At 38.3% G+C, this 26358-nt stretch overlaps 1 protein-coding gene across 4 annotated transcripts in view; it reads right to left on the bottom strand.

Moving 5' to 3' along the window:
• NR1H4 (nuclear receptor subfamily 1 group H member 4) overlaps positions 1-26358 on the bottom strand; it is an 82710-nt gene that overhangs the window by 39770 nt on the left and 16582 nt on the right. Inside the window, exons 2-3 of one of the 4 annotated variants that reach the window (XM_007503274.3) lie at positions 23313-23452; positions 165-527 (exon numbers count right to left, since the gene is read on the bottom strand). In XM_007503274.3, the coding sequence (XP_007503336.1) occupies positions 165-527; positions 23313-23397 (448 nt within the window). In that variant the 5' untranslated portion in view covers positions 23398-23452. Of the gene's footprint in view, positions 1-164; positions 528-8119; positions 14896-23312; positions 23453-26358 lie in introns of those variants that run through there. The other 3 variants (XM_056798696.1, XM_001372313.4, XM_007503273.3) reach the window with 3 other exon arrangements.

The raw sequence follows: 26358 nt of genomic DNA, 5'->3' as shown, positions 1-26358 counted from the left end.
TTTAGAGATGTCTTCTCTGGGTATACAATAGGCCAATCTCATCACCATAGTTCCAATTTGTAAGGAGAAGGAAGGAGAGGGAAAGAGGGCAGAGAATCAGGTCAAAAGTATTCTGAAAGTGCCCTAGGAGGTAGGGAGGGGATTGGTAACCAAAATATCCCTACCTTTGCACCCCTCACAAGTCAGTGCATTATAATGGTATCCAGAAGCTTTGTCTCCACAAACTACACAGAGTTCTTCTCCCTTCATCCTCCCTGCTGATGAGCCCATCCGGGGCTTCTTGGTTACCGGGACGTCCACCAGCTCAGGCTCCCTGGTGTAGAGAGTCTCTGAGGGCACTCGTCTGAGCTCATACATTCCAGGAGAGTACCATTCCTCAGGCTGCTGGGGGTAGAAGCCCAGGTTGGGATAATAGGGGGATGAGGAAATCTGTGGCTGGACTTGGGAAAATGGAATATTTCCATACTGTGTATAAGGTGACAGGTCAGTTTCCGGCCCCAGGTGCCCTGGTTGCTCTGTAAGCACACCTGAATGAGAGAACAGCAATAAAAGGAAAATTAATCCCAACTCACATCGCAAAGGAATCCTTTATCTATTGAAGAACACAAGTAGAAAGCAGAGTTTTAAAATATCTGGTTATTAAAACGTTTTCATTTCAAAGAAATGTTTAATGAATGACAGGACTTTGGAAAATGAATTGCTTTGAATTCTACCAATCAGCTGAGAAACTAAATAGGCAGGAATGAAATCGACAGTGGTGGTGGTGGCCGTGATTGGTTAGTTGGATGGTTGTTGCCCTTTGTGCTAGAAGAGGACCAAAATGATATCACTGGTGATGTCTTTTGACTGGAGCATAAATTGGATTTAAGTGAGGTAGAGTTGCACAAAGTCATTGGCCTCATTCTCTCTTTCAGTCACTGAAGTCCAGTGGCAATATCATGATGATGTGAATGATGTTAATAATAATAATGAAAACATTAATATTTACATAACAACCTAAGGTTTCTCAGTACTTTGATTGTTTATTTGTTTTTAAGTATTTTTCCATGGTTCCATGATTCATGTTCTCTCCCTCCCCTTTTCCCTCCCCCTCCCAGAGCTGACAAGCAATTCCACTGGGTTATGCATGTGTTATCACTTAATATTTATTTCCATATTTTTATAATAGAGGAATATTTTTAAAACCAAAACCCCAAATCCTATATCCATATAAACAAGTGATCAATCATATGTTTTCCTTTGGTGTTTCTGCTCCCACAGTTTTTTCTCTGGATGTGGATAACATTCTTTCTCATAAATCCCTCAGAATTGTCATGGATCATTGCATTGCTACTAATAGAGAAGTCTGTTACATTTGATCATGCCACAATGTTTCACTTTCTGTGTATAATGTTCTCCTGGTTCTGCTCATTTTGCTCCACATCAGTTCATGAAGGTCTTTTCAAATCATATGGAATCTCAGTACTTTAAATATAGATTATGTCATTGAATTTTAATAACAACTCTGAGAGGTAGGTATGATTATTATCCCCATTTTACAGAGGGAATTCAGAAAATAAGATGAAAATGGTTTTAAGTTTTCTGTGAGCTTTGAGAGATAGTATGGAAGAGTTGCTATAATGGTAGCCCTGGAGTCAGAAAGACCTGGGTTTGAATTCTTTTAAGGAGAGGAGCTTTGGATTTTCAGTCAGATATCCTGGGTTCAAAATCAGCCTCTGATATTTATCTGTGGTGTCACTGGGCAATCATTTCAATTCCCTGGGCCTTGGTTTCTTTATCTGTAAACTGAAGGGGTTAGATTAAATGATTTTTGGAGTCTCTTCCAGATGTAAATCTATTTTAATGTTGTAACTCCTCCTTGGGCATTATTTCAAAAAAACAATCTTGTGTTTTCTTACCAGGGAGTGGCATGACTCCTTTGTGGTTGAGTGCATTTATTGGGGCTGCCCACTGGGATATTATACTATCCTCCTGTCAATTCAGCCTCTTATACTTACCTGTGTATGACCATGTGCAAATCAGAATCTTTCTGAGCATCAATAATAAAATGGTCTTAGGTGCCTAAAGTTCATGTCTATGTCAGTCAATTAAATACCTACTATGTGTCAGACACTATGTTAAGCACAGGGGATGCAAAAAGAGATAAGACAGTCCCTGTCCTCAAGGATCTCAGAATTTAATGGGGGAGATAATGAGCATACAAATATGTACCAACAAGATAAATAGGAAATAAGAGAAGGAAGGTAGTGGAATACATGAAGGAAGGAATGGATGAACATAACTGGAGATTGGCAGGTATTGTCATTGATAAGATACATGACCTGGACCTCAGATAGGAACCAAGTTTAAATCCTAACCCAGACATATGCTAGCTGCATGACCCTGGGCAAGTCACTTCATCTTTCTCAATTTCAGATCTGTAAAATGGGAATAATAGTAATTCATCCTGTACTGATGCTATTTATACATACATACACACACACACACATACACACACACACACATATATATATATATTTATATATATATATATATATATATATACACACACACACATATATGTACACACAGGGCTCTAAAAGTCTCATCACAGTTTTAAGCTATTAAAGTTGACAACCACAATTATTAGACTTCTGAGACTTTGTGTGTGTGTAAAGAAGCTCCTTGTGAGCAACTTAAAAAGAAGTCTCGGGATATCCAGAACCCATAAGGAGCTCCTTACATCTCTGGCAACACAGGTCCAGTCAAACATAGTCAGATGAACAAAGAACTAAAGGGAGGGCAGAGAAGGACACATGCTTGTTATTCAGACCTTCTGGCTAACACAGCCTCCTCCCAGGCTGCTTAAGCAGGGCACGCTGGGGAGCCGGGTTGCTAAAGGCTAGGTCCAACAATCACATACCTTCCATCTGGAAAGGTGTCAAGGTCAGATCTGGTGAGGGCTCTGGAATGTGAACTGGCCTACCAGCGCCTCATTCCATTCCAGTCCTAAATCTGCACCACTGGTAATGCACCTAGATGGAAGAACTTAGCAAGCTCCAGCAACTCCTAGAACTGAGTGAGCATCTTTACTTGTCCTCTCCTGCATTTGATAACTTTTAGCTCTGCAAGGAAGAATATTTGGGTCATCTAGCATGTGGAATATATGAAAGGAAGGCCAAAAGGGAGAGAAGCAAGGGCTGCAAATCAGTGTCAGGGTATGGCAGCAACCACAGCTGTAGCAGAAAGAGAAGGAGGAGAGTAGATCTCAGAACTCAGAGAAACGAGCCAGCACTGGGAACCCAAAAGGTCAGGCAGGAAGAGTCTTGACTTTAGTTGCACTCAATAGGTTCCATAGCATCTGAGGTCCAGCACTGGCTCCCTTGCTCCTTTCCAACAGTGCTTATTTTTTTTAATTGATTTATTAAGAAAATTTTCCCATGGTTACAAGAATCATGTTCTTTCCCTCCCCTCCTCCTTCCACCCCGTTCCCATAGCCAATGAGCAATTCCACTGGGTTTTACATGTGTCCTTGATCAAAACCCATTTCCCTATTATTGATATTTGCACTAAGGTGATCCTTTAGAGTCTACATCCCCAATCATATCCCCCCTCGACCCATGTGATCAAGCAGTTGTTTTCCTTCTGTTCCAACAGTGTTTCAATAAGAAAGTGGATTCTAGTTCCCCACTTGTCTGGTACATGAAGTGATTGTCCCCATTTCACAGATGAAAAACCTGAAACTCAGTCTGAATGATTGGCTAGCAATACAGTCATATCACAAGGAAGTATCAGAGGAGGGATTCAAGCCTATGAGAGCTAGACTCCAGCTTCAGCATTCTATGCACTATGCCACAAGGAACTCCACTTACTAAGGAGGGGGGGGAACCTTCATCGACTCCATTGAGAAAAAACTCTCATTTCCATTTTATCAGCTGCTCCTAATATGGTAGTGCCCTCCTCTTTAGACAATTCCTGTCAACTTTTTTATGCTCCTGAACATGGCACCAGGGTGCTGTGACAAGACCACAGACTCCAGAAAATAAGGAGCTGAGTTCCAGTTTTACCTCTGGTACTTCGTATCTGTGTGGGAGAGAGACAGATCTTGGTCCTGTGATTTCATTGGTAAAGGGAAACTCCTGTAGCAATGCAAAATGTCATCTGCAATGTAGACTTAGACGCTTGCCTAGATCTCTGAAATGTTACGCATTTCTCAAGGGTCACATAGCCAATATGTGATAGAGACATGACTTGAACCCATGTCTTCCTGGAGTCAAGGCCAATGCTATTCATTAGTCACACGGGTAAGTAAATACAAAAACATACAAAGTATATTATATATACAAGTTATTCATACTACCTAAGTGCAAAGGATTTATACATACAAAATAATTTCAAGTTAATTAAGTACTAAGAATTTATTGAGGAGGTGAGGCAGGAAATAATAGTAGTAATAATAATAATAACAATAATGATGATGATGATCACTAGCATGTCATATAGTGCTTTAAGGTTTTCAAAGCACTCCCAAATATTTTCTCATTTGGTCCTGAGAACAATACTGTGAGGTGGGCACTACTATCATCCCCATTTTATAGATCTAGAAAACTGAGGTTGACAAAGGTTAAATGACTTGCCTATGGTCACACAGCTATAAAATGTCAGAGGCAGGATTAGCACTCAGCTATTCCTGTTCCCACATCCAACCTTCTCTCCACTGTGATTTGGAGTCAGAGGATCTGGGTTCAAATTTGAACTCTGGCACCAGCTACCATCCAACAAGATTATAGAAGTAAAGTATCATGAAAATTGTTGTGTAGACATGCTCTGGGGATGGTCAAATCATTCCCTCTCTTTGAATCTCATTTTCTTGATCTGTGAAAGTCCTGGCTTATACTGGATGATGTCTGAGGATGATGTCTGCCTATTCTCACCTCATAAAATTGTTCTGGAGATAAGCAATAGTTACGGATGTAGAAATATAAGGTCTAGCAGGGACTTTATACAATCTTTTTTCCTCACAGAACTATCAGGATGCTAGACTCCAAATAAGTCCTTGTCAAACACTTTTAACATAATAATCATCAAGGCATTGATTGCTGCAAATGCATCACTCATATTAATCTGCTTGCTTTTCCACTCCATGGATTAAAGTGATGGTTTAGAGAGATGGTGACAACCTGCCAATGGAATTGTTTTGGAGGGTTAGAGACAAGTGAGAGAATGTGGCTCCCTCTCTGACACAAGAAGCTAATAGAGGCTTCCCTTTGGGTATTCCTTTGGGCGTTTGGACATTGCCATTCTGTAGCAATGGGATAAGACACATGTCCTCTGATACTTCTAGTTACAGAATCTCCCCAGTTTATTAGATGATTACTTGAGAAGGTCGAATCGGAATCATTTGACATTTTTGAGCCTCCCTCATTTAGCCCGTTTTAGCCTCTTGTCATGTCCTTCACTCCCTACTATCCACTGGCCTAACAGTCCTCTTGGCTGTTGTTCAAGTGTGATCCATCAAATTCTACCAATATGTTTATATAAACTCCCACAAGATTCAGAGCTAAAAGGAATCTTAGACACACACACACACATACACCCTGTATATAAGATCTTAGGACCACTGAGCCCCTCTAATCCAATTCTCTCATTTTACACTTGAAGAAACTGAGGCCCAGGGAGAAAAGTCTTGCTCAGAGTCACATAGTAGACCCAAGATTTAATCCCAAACCTTCTGACACATACCCTGTGCTCTATCTATTGTATCATGCCACCCTCTTCCTTGCCTAGAATGGACTTCCTCTTCATCTCCACCTTTCAAAACCTTTATCTTCCATCAAGTTTTAATCCCAATGCCATGTCTTCTGAGGAACCTTATCCTATGTCTTCCCTCCCTCTACCCCAGCTGGAAGACTTCTCTCCCTGCTCATATGTTTCTAGAGCACTTTGTCTGATCTGTCCTATCTCTTCTCATGATTGCCTTTGAGTCCCCAGCTCAGCTCTTTATGATTCTAAGTTGGAGATGTTTTGCTGATCTGACTTGATAGAGAGTTTCTTCATTGGGAGATCACTACATCAATGAAATTATAGGTTCAGATTTTCTTAAAATTTCCAGCTCTAATACATTCCACGAAGTAGATATTTAATGAAGAGGTTCAATTGGATTCAATACAAAGTAATATAGATGATAATTTTATGCTGGAAAAAACCCCACCAAACCCAAGATGACAACTATATCTTGTTTGACTCATATGTAGAATTAGAGGTTTTATTCCTTAAATTTTTCTTCTTTTCAAAATCCCAAATCATAATTTCACAATTAAAATATAACTTTAGTAGTATTTTTTACATTTTATTTCTATCTTTAGTTTTTACACCAAACTCATCCTCCTCATCCTGAACCTTCCCTTAGAATAATGAAAACCAGTTAATCAATCATGTCTGCAGATTAGGCAACATTCTGTACCTATCATCTTGCTCTCTTCTGAGAGGAGGGAAACATGTTTCATCATAACACTTGACTTTTTTTGTGGAAACAGCTAAAATATCATTCAACACCCCAAAACCCTAAGTCCAATGTCTGAGAGCTTGTCTGGCTTAAACTATTGACCTAGCTATTTTTGTGAGATTCCCCTGTTCTTGATTCTCCCCTTCTCCCACCAGTTTCCAATTCTAAATAATACTATTGTTCATTATTGATATCAAGCTCAATAAAAATGATATGACACAAAATCTTTGGCTTTAAAACATCCTCTAAATCTTCTTTGCCAAGGAAAATGATTGTTCCTCAAATTTCATCTCCAAATTAAAGGCAACCTAGTTTTTATCTAAGACCAGATATGAAGTCTGTGCTCATACTCAGGGGAACCTATAGAACATGCCCAATCCTAATATATTTAAAGTACCATAAACCCAAGTGAGAGTCCTACTCTAGAACTGTAAGCTAGATCATAAGCTACTTGAGGACAGGAACTATTCACTTTGGTTCTTGAATCCCCAATATCAATTAGAGTGACCAGCAAAGTTTAATAAATGCTTCCTTAAGCTCTCTACATCCAGAGGAAGAACTGTGGGACAGAAACACAGAAGAAAAACAACTGCTTGATCACATGGGTTTATGGGGATATGATTGGGGATGCAGATTCTAAATGATCACCCTGGTGCAAATATCAGTAATATGGAAATAGGTCTTGATTAGTAACACAAGTAAAACCCAGTGGGACTGTGTGTCAGCTACAGGGGGAGAGGGAGAGGAGAGGAGGGAAAGAACATGAATCATGTAACCATGGAAAAATAATTTAATTAATTAAATTAAATTTTACAAATAAAAAAATATAAGTGTTTCCTTGATTAAACCATGCTAGGGACCCACACATGGATGACAGAATTCACTAGTGTTTGTTTTTGAACTGGGAGCAGGGAAGACACATTATTTGGAGCTTCAGGATTCAGAGGATAAAACATATGTGTTGGAATGACCATCCACAATTCTTGAGGACCCCAAATGAAACATGCTACCCCCCTCCTGAGATCGGGGTGACTCATTTTGGACATGGCCAATGTTGGAGTCGGTTTTGCTTGATTATACATGTCTTTACAGGGGTTTTGTTTCTCTTGCTTTCTCAGGAGTGGGGGTGGGAGCAAGCAGGAGAGAGAGAACCCAAACCTAAAATTAAAATAAAATTCAATTTTCAAATATGTGTGTGTTGAGGCTGAATTCACTTTAGCAAAATGTTGATAAGTTCCTTGTCTAAAGTCCTATGCCATATTCCTCATGGGTTTTCTTTTCCTTTTCCTTTTTCTTTTTTTGGTGGTGTTCGGTGGCTTGGGGGAAGGGTATGGAAAGAGAGAGAAAAGTAATGTTTTTGAATGGATAAAAAAGAAATGTAACTTTTCAGAAAGAACTGTGCCTGCCACTCTGGGATTTGTGTGTACGGACCTCTTTCTCCCATCTACAATTCATCAGACTTAGAATCATCAAGGACCAAAATGAACATCTTAATACATGAAGGAATATTGAAGCAAAGGGAGATTAAGTAACCAAGGTCACACAGGTAGTACTAAAGAGTTGTTAGTGACAATCTGTTGCCACAAAAAGTCATGGCCTTGAATCCATGTAAGATGACTGAACAAGACATCCTACCTTTAGCTGTCTTCAATCCAAGCATTTCTCCAATTCCAGAAGAACTTGGGCTCTCCCGGGGACTGTCTTGAACTAGATTTTCCAGACCCTGAAACTGCATTACCATTCTTTAGCCTATCCACAGCAAGTGAAAAACTGAAAACTAGGACTTCCTTTGAAACTTAGTAAGGAGTAACAGAGGCCAGAGGTTAGGTGGCTTACTGATTAACTTCCTTACAGGGGAAAAATTTGTAACTCTTTGTGAGGCACGTGTCTGGTGCCAGAGGGTTCTATAAGCCAGAAACCTTTCTCTTGGTGGCAAGTATCTCAAAGCTCTTCAGAGACTGAGCTTCCTTTTGGTCACTCTGGTCCCTTTGGTGTAAAATAAACAAAGCGAATGGTCAACCCCACCATGTGCTCTGTGTGCTCTTTCTTCCTAGCAAAAATAATATATCAGATGATGTCATTTTATGACATCTTGGACTCGTGCTGGAATTTTAGTTACTGATTGAATAGAAGTTGGCATTTCTTACTATATTCCATTTTCACATGGGCCATTTCAACTTGGTACAAATGTTCTTCAGCTATGCATTGGTAGGGTTGCAAATGTAAGAGCAGCACAATCTTCGAGAAATTCAAATGTAAGTGACCAGAAGGACAACAGATTCATGCAGGTAGGTATAAGTAGATCTCAGCCTAGTTCCATTATGACCTACCCTCAAGGGTGGAAGGGATATCAGCCAAAAGATGATGGGTTAGAAAAGAGGATGGGCTGGTTATGGGATGATTGATTGTTAGCTGGCACCCATGGCTGAAAGAAAGGAAAAGGAAGAGGGAGGTCTCTTTGGCTGTTGGAATCACCCAACCCAGGGAGGCATGAGAGAATGAGTCTGCACTAGTAAAAAGAGTATCCGCATTGCTCTACAGAAGTATCATCCTTTTATTTCACTATAATAGAAATAACATTGTTTCTCTTAATGTTGAATCATTTCAGTTCTGATTCTTCATGATCCTCTTTGGGGTTTTCTCAGCAAAGATACCAGAGTGGTTGGCCATTTCCTTCTCCTGACCATTTTACAGATGAGGATATTGAGGCAAACAGGTTTAAATGATTTGCACAGAGTCACATGGCTAGTAAGTGTCTGAGGACAGATTTGAACTCAGAAAGATCAGGCTTCCTACTCTATCCACTGTGCCATCTACCTGCCCTTATAATAATAATAATAGCTGGAACTTTTAAAGTGCTTTAAAGTTTATGAAGCACTTTAAAATATTCTCTCACTTTACTCCTATGACAAGTCTGACAGGTATGCGCCATTATTATTCCCATTTTACAGGTTAGGATGGTGAGGCTGACCAATGTGGTATGACTTGCTCAGGGTCCCATAGCTTCTAAGTGTCTGAGGCTAGATTTAAATTCAGGTCTTTCTGACTTCCACTGCAGTTCTTTATCCACCATACTACCAGATACCTCCAAGGTTAGAACCTTAAATGCCAAAAGAGAGACTTTATAGTTTACTTGGGAGCAAAGGTTGCATGAACCTTTTTCCTACGTGTAGTTTTGTAAAATTATCTCAACTTACAATTAGGTTCCTATGTGACCTTAAGTAATTTGTCTTAACTATTTAAATACATGATTCAGAGAAGGCTTTTGTAAGTTTCACCAGACTTACAAGGAGTTCTGTTGAGACACACAAAATGTAGTTAGGTTTCCCTGGACTAGAGCATTTCACAAACCAAAATAATGGGAGGTTATCTGGTACCTTCAGAAGCTTCCCTCTTAAAGAAGCATCTAGAGAGGATACTCTTGATTTTCTGGCGAATTCCTGAGGAATGATTCCTCTGGGGCAGGAAAAGAAGACACTGATTAAATAGTCAGTATAGTCAGCCAGCAGGCACTTATTGAGTGCTGACTTTGTGTCAAGCACTGTGCTAAGCTCTGGGGATGAAAAGAAGGAAAAATACCCTGGATTATCTGAGAGTTAGCAACCATCTGACAATCATCAAAGGATTTACCATTTCTATTCTACTTAAAAACCAAACTAAAACAAAATTTATCCCTACTCTTAAGGAGTTGAGTTTTTGTTTATTTGCCTTTGGTTTTGGATGGAAGAAATGTTAGCATTTGAAGGAATTTTAGAGCTCTTTCCTCTGACTCTTATTTTACAAATAAGGAAACGGAAGCCCATAGACATAGAATCATTTATTCAGAGATGGAAGGGACAAAAGAGGCTATCTAATCCTTCATTTTATAGGGCTAGGGAGGATATATGACTTGCCCAAGATAGCACAGGACATTAGCAAATAAGGAAGACTTAAATACTTACTGGCTAACTGATAGCTACTAAGTATCAGAGGCAAGATTCAAACCCAGGTCCTCTGATTTCAAATGCCATTCTCTTTCTTCTGCATCATTCCATTTCTAAGCTGGAAAGGATTTGAGAAAATATTTGACCCAACACCCTCAATGTATGGTGGAGCCCAGAGCGGGGAAGCAACTTTTCTGAAGTCACATGAACCATGCTAGAATTCTACCCCTAATCCTCTTACTTTAAGTCTGTTGCTTTTCATATTATACCACATTTCTTCACCTTCTTCTATAATTAAAACACCATCACCTCCCATTGTCAATGATAAGCTAATGAGAAATCACCAGAGTGAAGTCAAAGTGGATAGAGCCCCAAGTCAAAAGATAGGAAGATTCATCTTCCTCAGGTTGATTCAGCCTCAGATACTTCCTAGCTGTGTGACTCTGGGTAAGTCACTTAACCCTGTTAGCCTCAGTTTTCCCATCTGTAAAATGTGTTAGAGAAGGAAATGACAAACCAATCTAGTATCTTTGCCAAGAAAAGCCCAAATGAAGTGATGAAGAGTTGGATATAACTGAAATGACTAAACAACAACAATCTCTATAGTAGTGTGGGACTTCCTTGGGAAAAAGCAGTCATTTTAATATGGTTTCATTTTAGGACTACAGTGGTTTTGCATGTATGCTTCTACTAACTGTAGACTGACTCAGACATCTGACCTTGACTAGAGGGAATCTGAATCATAGTAAGCTGTTTTCTCCTCATTTAGTTATTCTCTATCAGTTAAGTTTTGGTTTTTGTGCCATAAACACATATTTCATTGATCTCTTTAAAAATTACATGGTTTAGAGCAATAACAGCTTGCATTATATAGCACTTCAAGGATTACAAAGTGCTCTGTATATGCTATATTGTTGTCATTGCTATTGTTTGTCCTTTGTTTTCAAAGAGGACCAATGGCATCACAGAATGATGTTTATCTACTCTTGCCCACGAATTGGGTTTAAGTGAGGCAGAGTTGCACAAAGTCATCTGTTATTCCAAAGAAATGTGTAAAAGGTATAGCTCTTAAAAGCCACTCTTCAATGACCATTAGAGATATTGCAGTGGCTGTTGGTGTAGGAGACACAAGAAATTCAAGGATTATTTAGAGCTATGATGAAACAAAATCAATCACACCAAGACTCAAAGGAAAATATAGTCTAAAATAAAAACAAAGACAAGAACTTATAAAGTACTTATATAAAAAATTAAATTAATCCACAGAAAACAAGCAAAAACCTTCAGAGGAACCTGGTAATCGGTGGTATTGTTATTGGCTTCTCTACAGTGTAATGGAGACTTCTTAAAGTTGGAAAAATAGTGTGAAAGCTAATTTTAAAAAACAACTGCTAATCATTGCTACAAAATGTTATCAGCAAGACAATAGTAAGCCTGGAGCTATGAAGACCAAAAAAGGCAATTCTTAATGATGAAACTTACTTTGTACTTCAAGACTATACCAAAGTCATTATTAGAAGAAATCCAAGAGACCTTGGAAGATCTGGACATCTGGAAATCCTTGTTCGTCTTTTTAGCAAATAGCAAGCCAAATCAAACCTCAAATTTAAATGTTTGGCAACTTTAAAGAGAAAAACAATACAATTAGCTAAGATCCTGAAATAGAATTACTTGAGAGAAGAGCCTTAGCCATCAATGTCATCTTGACAAGAAGAGAACCTCATGAATTTTGGAATATCAGCAGATTTGGACTTCTTATCAGCATCCTAGCTGTATACTCAGAAGAGCAGTAACTGGTAACAGTGTCCAAATTAGGATCTGAGGATAAATTAAATTTGTCAAAGGAAAGGTAGCTTCAGTACTCTATAAGGAGACAGCACTCTACACCTTGCCTAAGAGATGCCACATGAACACTCCCATGAAAGGAAAGAAAGTTACCCCTTCACTGCATGGACTCTCCAAACTGGAATCTGCCCCACTAAAGATTCAGTAGTATGTACTTACAGAAAAACATCTTAGATTCTTGGAGAAATATTTGTACCAAATGTTCTTATTATACCCACGTAATCAATACCTTAATCCACTAGCAAACCACTCCAGTATCTTTGCCAAGAACACCCCATGGACAATATGGTTCATAGGATAGCAAAGTCATGACTCAACAACAACAGAAGCTGAATTTGACTAACTAGTTGATATCAAGTGATATCAATTATATAATCACAGAGGGAGGCACCCAAGTGGAGGTTTATAAGATATTATATTAGAAAAACATTCTCAAACTCTCAAGGCTACCCCTAAAGCCATGCAGGGGATATATAGCTAGCTGAGTTATGGGAGCCCACTTTGCCATTGTAAATGGAAGTTCGGTTAGAAGCTCAAGAGCATGTGCTACATTGAGAAGAAAAACTGTTCTAGAATTATAGAAATTCCCAAATTTATATAGAATTTTGTAACACAACTTTCTACCTCTTCATGTGTCACAAAGATTATGAGAGAGTTGGAGATAAGGCAAGCTTCGGTGACCTGAGAACTCATGTGATTTCAATTCCACAAAAAACTCCTAGGTTGTAATCAATGCTAGGACTTTTTTTAAACCCTTACCTTTTGTCTTAGTATCAATTCTAAGACAGAAGAATAGTGAGGGCTAGGCAATTGGAGTTAAATGACTTGCCCAGGGTCTGAGGCTAGATTTGAACCCAGATCCTTCCAATTCTAGGCACAGCACTTTATACACTGTGCTACCTAGCTGCCTCTCTAGAAGGAATTTGTAAAAAATGTTTACAGTTTTTTAACTTTGTTCTCCTTTCTTAATACCATACTCCTCCACTCTCATAGACCCTTCACCTACAAGAAAAAAGTGTAAGTAATAATAAACCAATATACTGACCATGAACATGCTGCTTTCTCCCTTAGAATGTAAGTTCCTTGAGTGCAAGGCTTATTTACAATCTAGTACACTGCCAAGTATATAGATTAATAAATACATTTATTAGATATTATTCAATACCTATTGAAAAATAGATGTCCATAGACTAAAGAATGGCTAAACAAATTATGGCACACAAATATTTGTCTTACCCTATTATTCAAGAAAATATTGCCATGCCAAAGAAAATAATGAGTATAATGAATCCAGAGAAGCATGAGAAAGTTTTTAGGAACTGATGTAGGTGGAAATAGTAGAATGAGGAAAACAACATTATTGATGTTTTTTGATTGATATTGATTTTGATTGATATTGATGCAACAATGGAAACGAGAAGAGTACCAGTTCTGAAACTAGAACTAGTTTGAGATTTCTTAAAGAAAACAAATATTCTGCTCTTTTCCTGACACTAAAAAATGCTGAAGTTCTCTTTGATCAAAGAAGCAAAATAAAATAAACTATCTTCAAAGAAAAGCCTTATTCACATCTGGTCAAGTGAAGTCTAATAGCACCTTTTTATTTATTTTCAGTGTCATGCCATCTTCTTTTCTCCAGAGTTCTGACACAAATCTGTCCTTGTTCTAGCAACCAAAACAGGTGTTTGTCCAGAGCTGGAAGGAAAATTTGAGGCCATCCAGTGCAAACTCCTGATTTTATAAAGTAGGGAACTAAGTTCCAGGAAAGCTAAGTGATTTATTTGCCTTTGATCTTCAATGGAGAGCTTGATGGTTTCAGAGTTTATCAAAACTCTAGAAATACCTCAAACCAAATGTCGGAAACTTATATTTTTGGTCTGAACTTGTGATTTCAGAGATGTAGGGGTGCCTGTGGAAGAAACTCCCTCCACCTAAGCAGACAGTTATTCAGGGACTACTTAGTCATAGAGAATTTCCCAGGAGCACCGAGAGCTTAGGTTTCCTCCCCAGGGTCACACAATTACATTGTGCCACTGGCAGGATTTGAATTCTAGTGAGCTTAGCCCTAGCAAGAACACTCAACCACTCTAGAAACTACTAAACCAAAAATACAGCCATAACCCAGCTAATTATATTCACAACATCTGGCTGATTCTGAAACATCTGACAGCTTCCTTATCTTGAGCCTGATAAGTAGGCAAGAATCAGTCTCCAAAAAAAAAAATGCCTCATAGTCTAATAAAGATAAAACTTCCTCGGAGAGCAGCTGACTAGCTCTGCTGAAGTAGGCACAGGAGAGGGTGCAAAAGAGTCAGGATCCCTGCATGGTCCTGAACAGAACTGGGGAAACGTATAGGGCTGAGGTTCCTTCATCCTGCTACATGAAGGAAAAAGATCCTTCCTCTAACATAGGTATTTAGCTCCAGAAAGGCCTCTTGCTTGGTATACTAATGAGAGGTATTCAGAAAAAGATTTGCTTGGGGTTTTGCAATATATTTGCATGGTGAATCAACAAAGAACTGTAGCAAGAAGACTTATAAGTCTTAGCTCTAAGACAGGGACAAAGGTTCAGGTCCACAGCCTGATTGCAAGTTGTCCCTAAATTTGAATACGAAAAATGTTTTTAGATCTTTATTTTCACCAAAGTCTAACCAAAATTCAGCATTTTCTATATTATTTATTCAAGCGACTGTTGTATTATTTAATAATTATTAATAATATTCAATATACTCATTTTGATTATTCTTCTATTAATTATAATAGTTATTATTTAATAATTGTTATTTAATTGTAATATCTGTTAATATTTTAAATATATCACTGATATTATTTAGATAGCAAATAATATTTGAATATTTATTTATTACAATTACGTTCTTTAATTGTTATTAAATTATATTTAGAGAAATTATTAGCAATTTGAAAAAGCTTATCAGCCTACCAAAAAAGACTTATGAATCTCTAAATAGTTAAGAAAAAGGGCATTATGTGCTATCATGGAGAGAACACCGGGCTCAAAACCAGGTAGGTAGACCTGGGTTTGAATCCCAATTGTGATACTACAGGCAAGTCATTTTAAATTGCTGGGTCTCAATTTCCTCATCTGTAAAAGCACAGAGTTGGACATGAAGGACAAGACTCTTCTGGTTCTAAATCTATAATCTGAAATTATTTGACCGCCATGTGTCTCAGGCAACTCTCTAGCAATTAGCTATTAAAGGACTGAAGGGTTGCCGTCTGTTTTGGTGAAGAGAGTTTACATAGCTGAAGTGCCCTACGCTGCTAAGATCACAGATCCTTTACATGTTGCTCCAAGTTGGGGATTTGTAGCCATTTTTTTCGTGCCATGGCAGTTTGATGAAGCATTTGGATTCTTTATCAAAGTCATGTTTTTAAATGGATGAAGTAAAAAGCATTTACTGAAAGGGTGTTCGATTTGGAGTCAGAAGACAGGGCAGAGCTCAGTTCTGTGTCCCGTCATTTCATTAGCCATGTGACCTTAGAAAGGGTCATCGCCTCTGACCCTCCGGTTCCTTATCTGTGTTCTCTAAGACTGCTTCCAGCTCTGTGGATGATCCAGTGATCCAGTGAATGCTCAAAGTGAGCTCAGGCTAATGAGAGAAAATGGATCCTTTTGTGGGTTTGTCAAACTTCAATTGCCACCTGCTTTCTCTTTCCCCTCTTTTCATACTCTTGTAGTAGTTTTAATAAAGGGTTTCTTTTCGAATCTGAAGAGAAGCTTCACGATCATGAAACCAGGATGTCACTGTCACTTTAGAGTGGCTCATGTGAAAATAATCCAGAAGACAAAGCATCACCATAATGTGGAATGAGACAAAAGGGACTGGAATAACCTCTCCTGGGTCTCTTAGTTCAGCCTCCTCCCTCTTGGCAAGCTATCAGGAGCCATTCCCGATGGCATCAAACTGCTTCAGTTACCTCCGGGGGTAACTTGAGCTGGGACAAGGACTGGGAATGGAAGGACAGGAAGATAGAAACTCAAGATAACTGGTTTTTTCTTCTAGGTGATACCATGGCTTAAGAAGCTTGTTCTTTTTTTTTTTTAATTTTTTTAAATATTTTATTTGATCATTTCCAAGCATTATTCATTAAAGACATAGATCATTTTCTTTTCCTCCCCCCCCACCCCCCAGAAGCTTGTTCTAAAGGGCTAATAATGCCCACAATGGCAGCCACATCTTTTATCAACTTGGGTCCATTTAAAGGCAAGAAGGCAAAATGTATGACACTGCACATTTTCATTTAATGAAGGGGATCGCTGGATTCAATAAGAGAGAGTGCTATACAGAAAGACTATTGGCTCCAGAATCAGAGTACTTGGGCTCAAATCCAGGTTCTGATGCTTACTACCTGTGTGACCTTGGGCAAGTTTCTTAACCACTCTATGCCTCAGTTTCCAGTAAAATGAGGAAGTTGGACTAGATAGGCTCTAAGGTTCCTTCTAGCTTTAAATCTCTGGTCCCATGATCCTAAGTAGCTACTATCTGCCAGTTAGTAGGCAAAAATCAACCAGTCTCTGACATCCAGAAGTTTATATTCTACTGGATGGATATCAAATGTAACCTAGATTTTTTGGAAGGGATCTTAAAGGTCATCTAGTCCATGCCCCTCATTTTACAGATAAGGAAACTGAGGCAGAAGAGATTGGCTGTCTTTTCAGGATTACAAAGATAGTGTCTGAAGTAGAATCTGAGTCCAAAGCTCTAAGACCTAAATTCTCTCTAGTATGTTGCCTAATACACAACTCAGCAAAATGTATATTAATATATATATACATATATATATGTTGCTCTATGTTTGTGTCAAAGAAACTTTCAAGAAAGAGATAGTGCTAATTAATGGGGTGAGAGAGGAGATGATGACAATGAAGAGGAAGAAGAGGATGAAAGCTTGAATTAATATAGGCTCTTGAGGTTTACAAAGTGCTTTACATTTGTTATTTCATTTAATCTGGCCAACAACCTTCTGGGATGGCTGCTATTATTATGCAAATTTTTATGGATAAAGAAACCAAGATTAGAGAAGATAAGTGACTTTCCTAGTGTCACACAGCTAGTTAGTAAGTGCCAGAAACAGGATCTGAAACCCTAGTCTTCATAACTCCAAATTATCAGATCATAGGTTTAAAGAAGGAAAGGATTGGAGAGCTCATTGAGTCTGAGCCCCTAATTTTGTAGATAAGGAAAGTGAGGCACAAAAAGATTATGTTACTTCTCCAATGTCATACAGTTAGTTGGAGTCAGAGAGAGGTCTTCCTGACTCTAAGTTCTTTATTCTAGTCAACTCACTGTGATGCCTTAAGGCAGCAGGAATGTCAAATGCTATTTTAGTTGATTGCACTGAAAGGTAAGTTATATTTAAACTATGAAACTGGAATGGTGGAGCCCAAACAGATGAGAATTTTTTTCCACTTGAAAAACATTCATTGATTTATTGATTGAATGATATGCTACAGATTTTTATCATCCTTATTTTTTTAAATTTTATTTTTGAGACTATATGACTTGTCCATGATCCCATAGCTAGCAAGTAATTGGGTTTGTATTTAAAATTAGATCTTTATTGTAAGTCCTACATTTGACTTACTTTGTCCCATTGCTTCTCTTTCTATTCCCTTTGTCTTCAGAGAAAAGAACTGTCCCATTCCTTTCATTACATACTGAGTTGATCTGCTCAAAATTGTTTCCTAAATCCCTAGATACAATTGGCAGTTGTTTTTTTTTTCACTTTAAACATTATTTTATTTGGTCATTTCCAAACATTATTCATTGGAAACACAGATCATTTTCTTTTCCTCCCCCCCCGACCCCCTTCCCACCACCTCTCCCATAGCCGACGCACAATTCTACTGGGTATCACATGTGTTCTTGGTTCGAACCCATTTCCATGTTGTTGGTATTTGCACTAGAGTGTTCATTTAGAGTCTCTCCTCAGTCGTATCCCCTTCCCCCCTGTAGTCAAGCAGTTGCTTTTCATCGGTGTTTTTACTCCCATAGTTTATCCTCTGCTTGTGGATAGTGTTTTTTAGATCCCTACAGATTGTTCAGGGACATTGCATTGACCCTAATGGAGAAGTCCATTACCTTCGATTGTACCACAGTGTATCAGTCTCTGTGTATAATGTTTTCCTGGTTCTGCTCCTTTTGCTCTGTATCACTTCTTGGAGATCATTCCAGTCTCCATGGAAGTCTTCTACTTTATTATTCCTTTTAGCACAATAATATTCCATCACCAACATATAACACAATTTGTTCAGCCATTCCCCAATTGATGGGCATCCCCTCGTTTTCCAATTTTTGGCCACCACAAAGAATGCAGCTATGAATATTCTTGTACAAGTCTTTTTCCTTATTATCTCTTTGGGGTACAAACCCAGCAGTGCTATGGCTGGATCAAAGGGCAGACAGTCTTTTAGCACCCTTTGGGCATAGTTCCAAATTGCTCTCCAGAATGATTGGATCAGTTCAGAACTCCACCAGCAATGAATTAATGTCGAGACTTTGCCACATCCCCTCCAGCATTCATTACTTTCCATAGCTGTCATGTTAGCCAATCTGCTAGGTGTGAGGTGATACCTCAGGGTTGTTTTGATTTGTATCTCTCTGATTATAAGAGATGTAGAGCACTTTTTCATGTGCTTATTAATAGGTTTGATTTCTTTGGCTGAGAGCTGCCTTTTCATGGCCCTTGTCAATTGAAGAATGGCTTGATTTTTTTGTACAATTGATGTAGCTCTTTGTAAATTTGAGTAATTAAACCTTTGTCAGAGGTTTTTATGAAGATTGTTTCCCAATTTGTTGCTTCCCTTCTGATTTTAGTTACATTGGTTTTGTTTGTACAAAACCTTTTTAATTTGATGTATTCCAGATTATTTATTTTGCATTTTGTGACTCTTTCTAAGTCTTGCTTGGTTTTAAAGCCTCTCCCTTCCCAAAGGTCTGACATGTATACTATTCTGTGTTCGCCTAATTTTCTTATAGTTTCCTTCTTTATGTTCAAGTCATTCACCCATTTTGAATTTATCTTGGTATAGGGTGTGAGGTATTGATCTAAACCTAATCTTTCCCACACTGTCCTCCAATTTTCCCAGCAGTTTTTATCAAATAGTGGGTTTTTGTCCCAAAAGCTGGGATCTTTGGGTTTGTCATATACTGTCTTGCTGAGGTCACTTACCCCGAGTCTATTCCACTGATCCTCCTTTCTGTCTCTTAGCCAGTACCAAATTGTTTTGATGACCACAGCTTTATAATATAGTCTGAGATCTGGGACTGCAAGGCCCACTTCCTTAGTATTTTTTTTTCATTATTTCCCTGGATATCCTTGATCTTTTGTTCTTCCAAATGAACTTTGTTATGGTTTTTTCTAGATCTGTAAAAAAATTTTTTGAAAGTTCCATGGGTATGGCACTAAATAGATAAATGAGTTTGGGTAGGATGGTCATTTTTATTATATTGGCTCGTCCCACCCATGAGCAATCAATGTTTTTCCAATTGTTCAAGTCTAGTTTTAGTTGTGTGGAGAGTGTTTTGTAGTTGTGTTCATAAAGTTCCTGTGTTTGTCTCGGGAGATAGATTCCTAAGTATTTTATTTTGTCTAAGGTGATTTTGAATGGGATTTCTCTTTCTAGTTCTTGCTGCTGAGCTGTGTTGGAATTATATAGAAATGCTGATGACTTATGTGGGTTTATTTTGTATCCTGCAACTTTACTAAAGTTGTTGATTATTTCGATTAGCTTTTTGGCAGATGCGAATTTTTAAGTCAAGCTGAATGGTAAAAATAACATGCTTTGATATAATGGGAAGGAAAGAAGGTTACTGCTAGGACTTCCTTAGAAGGAATATGGACATTCTTTTCCCAGATTATTGACTTTGTTTTTCCCTAAAGGAAAAGTGCTTATTGGATACTTGAAAATTTGCTGGACTAGACTGGATTTTGAACCAGAAAACATACATCTTGGACTTAACCCATAGTATCCTATGTATACTAAGTATACCCAATAGTATATTTGCTGTGTGACTTTGACAAGCTACATCCCATTTCTTAGTTTCAACTCTCCTTTCTGTAAAATGAGGGAGTTGGACTTAATGGCCTATAAAATCCTTTCCAGATCTGATATTTGCTGTTTTCATAAATTCCACAGTATTTTCCTCATTGATTATTAGAATGATTAAAAATGAACAGACCTGTGAGATCAGTAGCCCCTTTGAAAGAGACTAAATTTCTTCTGTGGACATAATTTTTACTGGTCCAGGTAGCCATTTGTGATTTGCTATGGGAAATCTTAGGGTGTTGAAAATCTCTATACTTTGCTTCTTTGAGCCTTTGATATCAAGTATGTAGCTCATGGAAGAGAGAGCATTATTATTAAATCCACTTACAGATGAGAAAACTGAGGATCAGAAAGATTAAATGCCCATCCCATGGATTTTATCATATAAATTGTTCTTCTTGTGGCTATGCTCACTTCGTAACTTTCTATGTCTCTTTAAAACCATTTCCATCACTCTTTCTTATAATACAATAGTATCCCATGACATTGACCTGGCATAATTTGTTCAATCATCCTTCAACTGATGGGCATCCTCTTGGTTGTGTGAAGAGGAGGAGAGGAGAGGTGAGGAGAAGAGAGGAGAGGAGAGGACAGGACAGGACAGGACAGGACAGGACAGGACAGGAAAGGAGAGGAAAGGAGGCTGGACATTGAACTGTATCCAGAAAGGAATCAATTATTATTAGGCATTTGTCCTGTGTCAGAATAGTTGTTAGGTATATAAATATTTTTTAATTTAAATCCTTATTTGTAAAGAATTAATGTTCTAATGGGAAAGATAAGGAGTCTAAATATAAATATGTAAAGTATAAATATAAATTTAAATGTATACTGGACTTTGAGTCAGAAAGATCTAGGTTCAAATCTTGCCTTATACACTTTCCCTGGACAAGTAGCTTCATCTCTCTTAAAACCAGTTTCTTCTTCTGTAAAATGGGAATAGTAATGGCGGCTACTTCACACTTCACAGGGTTGCTGTGAGGCTTATTTTAAATAATATGTGTAATATGTTGCTTTATAAATGTTGGCTATTATTATTAACACAGCATTTTACTTATATTGTGCCATTTGGGTCTCACAACAACCTTGTAAATTAGGTTTTGTAAATATCATTATCCTCTTTTTTCAGATGATGAGTTGAAACTGAGGCTGAGACATTAAGGGACTTATCTGTGGTCATATGGCATTAGAGGTAAGATGTGAATCATACTCTTTTTGACATCCAATTAGATATTCTATCTGTCATACCACAAAAGGCATAGAACATCATAGTCTCTAAAGAAATAAAGTCACCAGCCACTCAAATGATAATAGACGTATGTCAGGCATAAGTAGGTCACAGTATATTATCAATATATCTGTGTAGAAGAAATATTGCATAGACTATTATCAGGAAATGGTTACCTAACCAGAAAAAAAAAACAAATGGTCCAGTCATAAATTAAGGATGAATGATGGCCAAAAGACAATTCACTGTTCCATTGGCATCCATGTAATGACTAGATATAAGAACATAGCCCTAAAGCTGAAAGCATCTTAAAAAGACACTCATCTAAACAGCTTATTTTTACAGATGAGTAAACTGAGATCATAATGAAGACCCTAGAACATATCACCCAGTTCAGGAAGGCTTCCATGCTAGCCAATGGAGAGAATACACCCCAGAACATTGTGAAAAGCCCCCTATCATAGGTTTATGGCAAGATATGAGGAAGAGTCACTTGACATTGGAGGGAATATCTCTATTAATGAAATCAAAGATCTATCAGTCTGTCTACTGGGGTCTATAACAGGGGTTCTTAGCCTTTTTGGAGTCATGGACTCCTCTGGCTGTCTGGTAAAGTCTATGGATATTAGTACAACTACAGTTTGTTGTCTACATTTTTAACTGGAGGAAATGCTAAATTTTAATTAGAAGTTAGTGAGTGAGGGGACAGCTGGGTAGCTCAGTGGATTTAGAGTCAGACCTAGAGACAGGAGGTCCTGGGTTCAAATTTGGCTTCAGACACTTCCCAGCTGTGTGACCCTGGGCAAGTCACTTGACACCCATTGCCCAGCCCTTACCACTCTTCTACCTTGGATCCAATGCACAGTATTGACTCCAAGATGGAAGGTAAGGGTTTAAAATTTTTTTAATTTAATTTAAAAAAAAAGAAGTTAGTAAGTGTATAAAGATGTAATATTTTTGTTATCCAAGCTCACAGATTCCTTGAAATCAAAGAGTTTGTGGGTCCAGGTTAAGTCAATAATATGCTTGTAGAGGAGGAAAGATGAAATGTAAGCCTCCATCAGCCTTGCATATGAACAGGACAAAGAGGCCACCTATGTATGTATTATGAAAGTATCTGTAAGGCTGCTTCCCTTTTTAATTTCTCCCCTTCCCCACCCCCTTGTTTTTTGCTGATTCTCAATTGAAAAAATTAATGAGGTACTTTTTATAAGTGTATAAAGCATAGCAATATACTGTTTTATGGTATCATTTAGTTACAAATCTACTACTAACAATTTAGTACAAGATGTCCTCAGTTTGACTGAAATGACTAATCCAACTCAGACCCAGTCATTTTCTCCCAGCAACAGGTGAACAATTCCAATCAACCTAATGGAGGATTGCCAGGAAGAAGTTTATTACAGACAATTTGAGACTTTAATTGGTATCATATTAAACTTTAAGAGTTGTTACTAACAGAAAAAGCATTCTTCAAGCTCCTCTAAAACAATATTGTAAAGAGCTCTGGGCTGGGAGTCAGAAGAATGGCATTCTACTCTTGGTTGTACTCCTAATCAGCAATGTAACCTTGACCAAATCATTTAGCCACTGTGGGTTCTTCTCATCCATAAAAAGAGAGGATTGGCCTCCATGGCCTTGATGTTTCTTCAAGGTCTAAAATTCTATGATTCCCAAATGGAAGACTACATAGGGGATTCAGAGAACCCACCAGGTATTCCCAAATTGTTATTTAAAGCTCAGAGTCAATTTGCAACTTACCATATAAATGAGAATTATCAACAAAAGAGAATTCTTCTGGAGAAGGTAAGTGGATGTGTCCAATGAGATTCGTTTCTGATCCCATGCAGTCACTCTAATCTGAGAAAACTCTCCACACATATATGTGTTGACAGAAAATCCTTATGGGTAGAAAATAAAAGTAGAGCTAAGTTTTAAAAAGAGTAATTCTTTACATATACGTTTTAGCAGATACTTCTGAAAACAGCTGGTATAGCACAGTAGAAATAACTCAGTCTTTGGGTTCAAATTTCACTCCTGCTTTTTACTACCTGTGTGATTCTGAGTAAGTCATTTCACTCCCCCAGCTTTAAGATGCCTCATCTTTGACAAGAGATCATAAGAATGTTCTAGATGACTTCTGAGGTTCCTTCTAATTCTAGATCTATGATATTGCTGTCAAAGATTCTTCCTTCCCTCCTTCCCTCCTTCCCACCTTCCTTCCTTCTTTCCTTCTTTCCTTCTTTCCTTCTTTCCTTCTTTCCTTCCTTCCTTCCTTCCTTCCTTCCTTCCTTCCTTCCTTCTTTCCTTCTTTCCTTCTTTCCTTCCTTCCTTCCTTCCTCTGTCTCTGTCTCACTCTGCTTCTGTCTGTCTCTCCCCAGTGATTTCATGAATGTTAGAAATCCTGCCTGTAGAAAATCATGCCATTGGTGCATATCAACAAATCCTCTAAAAGATGGAGTCCTGGAAAGTTTCCTGAGTCAGGAACAGATTGAAGTGCATTACCAAGAGTTACATAGCCAATAGAAGTCAGAGTCAGAACTTGAAGGCAGATATTCCTGACTCCAAAGCTGACTTTCTATCCAATATAGCATACTGTCTGAAAGATGATACAAATCTTTTAAAAGGTAGTGTCTTCTTTTGTGGGAGGAAGGGCTTTAAAACAATACAACATGGGAAAACCTAACAAGAGAGAAAAAAGAAGAGATGGGGGAAAGAGAAAGGAAAAGGGGGAAAGGAGGAGAGAGAGGTGAGTATAGAGTGGAGGGAAGGGGGGGAGAAAAGAAAGCAGGGAATGGAGAAGGGAAGTAAGAGAAAGGGAAGAGAAGAGAGCAAAGAGGGGACAGGAGGAGACGAAAGGGGAGAGGAAAGAAAAGAGTAGAGAAGAGAGGGGGGAAGAGAGAGGGGAGAAAAAAGGTAGGGAAGAGAGAGGAGAGAAGAGTAAGGGGAGATAGGAGTGAACAAGGGAGAAGAAAGAGGAAGGGAAAGAAGAGGAAATGGCAAAAAATTAATGGATTTTTCTTGATCTTCAGTTCTCCCTCCTTAGTTGCAATTCCCCATTTCTCTAGAACAACAGCAGATCCTTTGGACAGCATCAATCGATACTTATGGACCCCTTCTCAGTATAACAAGGTTAAATACATGCTGTAAAATAGCTAGGATTACAAAGGGAAAACAATCATATTGAAACAAAGATGTAATTCCCACCCCCTCCCCAGGATGAGTTCTTGGGCTCTTTGGACTCTATCCACAAATTCCCCAAGGCCTCTGAGTAACCCCTGGGTAAGAACTCACCCTCAGTGTTTTACTAAAGCTTTCAGGTGACTGAATTCTCAAGGACTATATGTTAGCAGATTCTGCTGGGCTTTGAATTAGGGGCTGATGACCTATGGTAAGTTTCTGCCCTTTGAGGACCTGACAAGATAAATTCAGTGAAATATATACCAGATTGACTATAAGGGGATGAACTATAAGGGTATGGCAATTCTTAACAATCTGCCAAGCTGTAAAGAGGTTGCTATCTGCACAGGTAAGGGGATAGAGCCACTGGCAAAATCATAGATGGTTGAAGGGTAGAAATAGTGAACCCTGAGTTTCTGTCTGAAACAAAAGCCCAGATATCAGGACTGACCAACCCTGTTGGTATTGTCGACATGAATTCTGGAAGCAAGCCCCACATTGGCCCATTTCCTTTGGGGACTTAAGTTCTCAAGGGAAATGGGCAAACTTGGCTTCCAGAATTCACACGGACAGTATCAAGAGAAACTGGAAAAACACCCTTTAGTCAATGCAACCAGGGTTCAAATCCCACTTGTAAATTTTAATATCTCTAAAACATTGGGCTGTCACTAGGCAAGTCACAACCTCTTTTGGCCTCAGTTTCTTCATATGTAAAACAGACCTAATGGAAGTGGCTAAGTGATGCAGCAAATAGGGTTTGAAACTGGAGTCAGAATTAAGATCCTTCCTCAAACACCTAGTAGCTGAGTGACCCTGCACAAATCACGTAGCCTGTCTTCTCCTCTGCCTCCAAGTCTAGTGTTCAGTCTTCCCTGAATCCAGTAGAGGGCTGTACCCATCCATCTCTCATCTCTAAGTCAATGAATAAGTACTTATTAATCACCTTCTGTGTGCTTTGTTGGAAATACAAACACCATGAATGAAAAATTCCTGTTCTGAAGGAGCTTCCATTCTAAGTGAGGGGCCAGGACAGGATAATGTCCAAGATGGCATCTGGGTCTAAGGGCATAGACTTCCAGGCAGGCCACATGGACCAGAAGAGGCATGGGTCTCTTAAGAAAGCACCAGACGCCCTTAAAAGCCACTCATTGTGGCAACTTCAAATGTACATTTCCTTTGCCAAGTCACATTTCTTTTGGCAGAGATTCAACCCAACCCAGGGCTCAGCATAGTACTGGGGAGAAAGAACACTCCCTTATGGTTATGGCTTTGTCCTTGAGGAGGCCTTACCTTGGCCTTGGACAAGTCAGATAACTTTCCCGTTCTGTTCTCTGCTAGAGTTTTCAAAAGAGTTTCAGAAATAATATACATAGACATAATATTTTTATATAATTTATACATACACACATTTAATACTATTTAATAATATATGCATATGTATTTTGAGTTTTAAAACAATTTTAGAAGTGATTTATATGTGCAAATGCACATATAAATCATGTGTACATATGTATATGAACACATGTGTATATTTAAATCTTAGACAATTTTTAAATGATTTCTATACACAAATGTACATATAAATAGATGTGTATATGCATATGAAAATCTATGTATATTTATCTTC

This window comes from Monodelphis domestica, chromosome 5 (assembly GCF_027887165.1).
Source record: "Monodelphis domestica isolate mMonDom1 chromosome 5, mMonDom1.pri, whole genome shotgun sequence".
Taxonomy (NCBI): domain Eukaryota; kingdom Metazoa; phylum Chordata; class Mammalia; order Didelphimorphia; family Didelphidae; genus Monodelphis; species Monodelphis domestica.
This window is presented reverse-complemented; position numbering and strand designations above follow the sequence as displayed.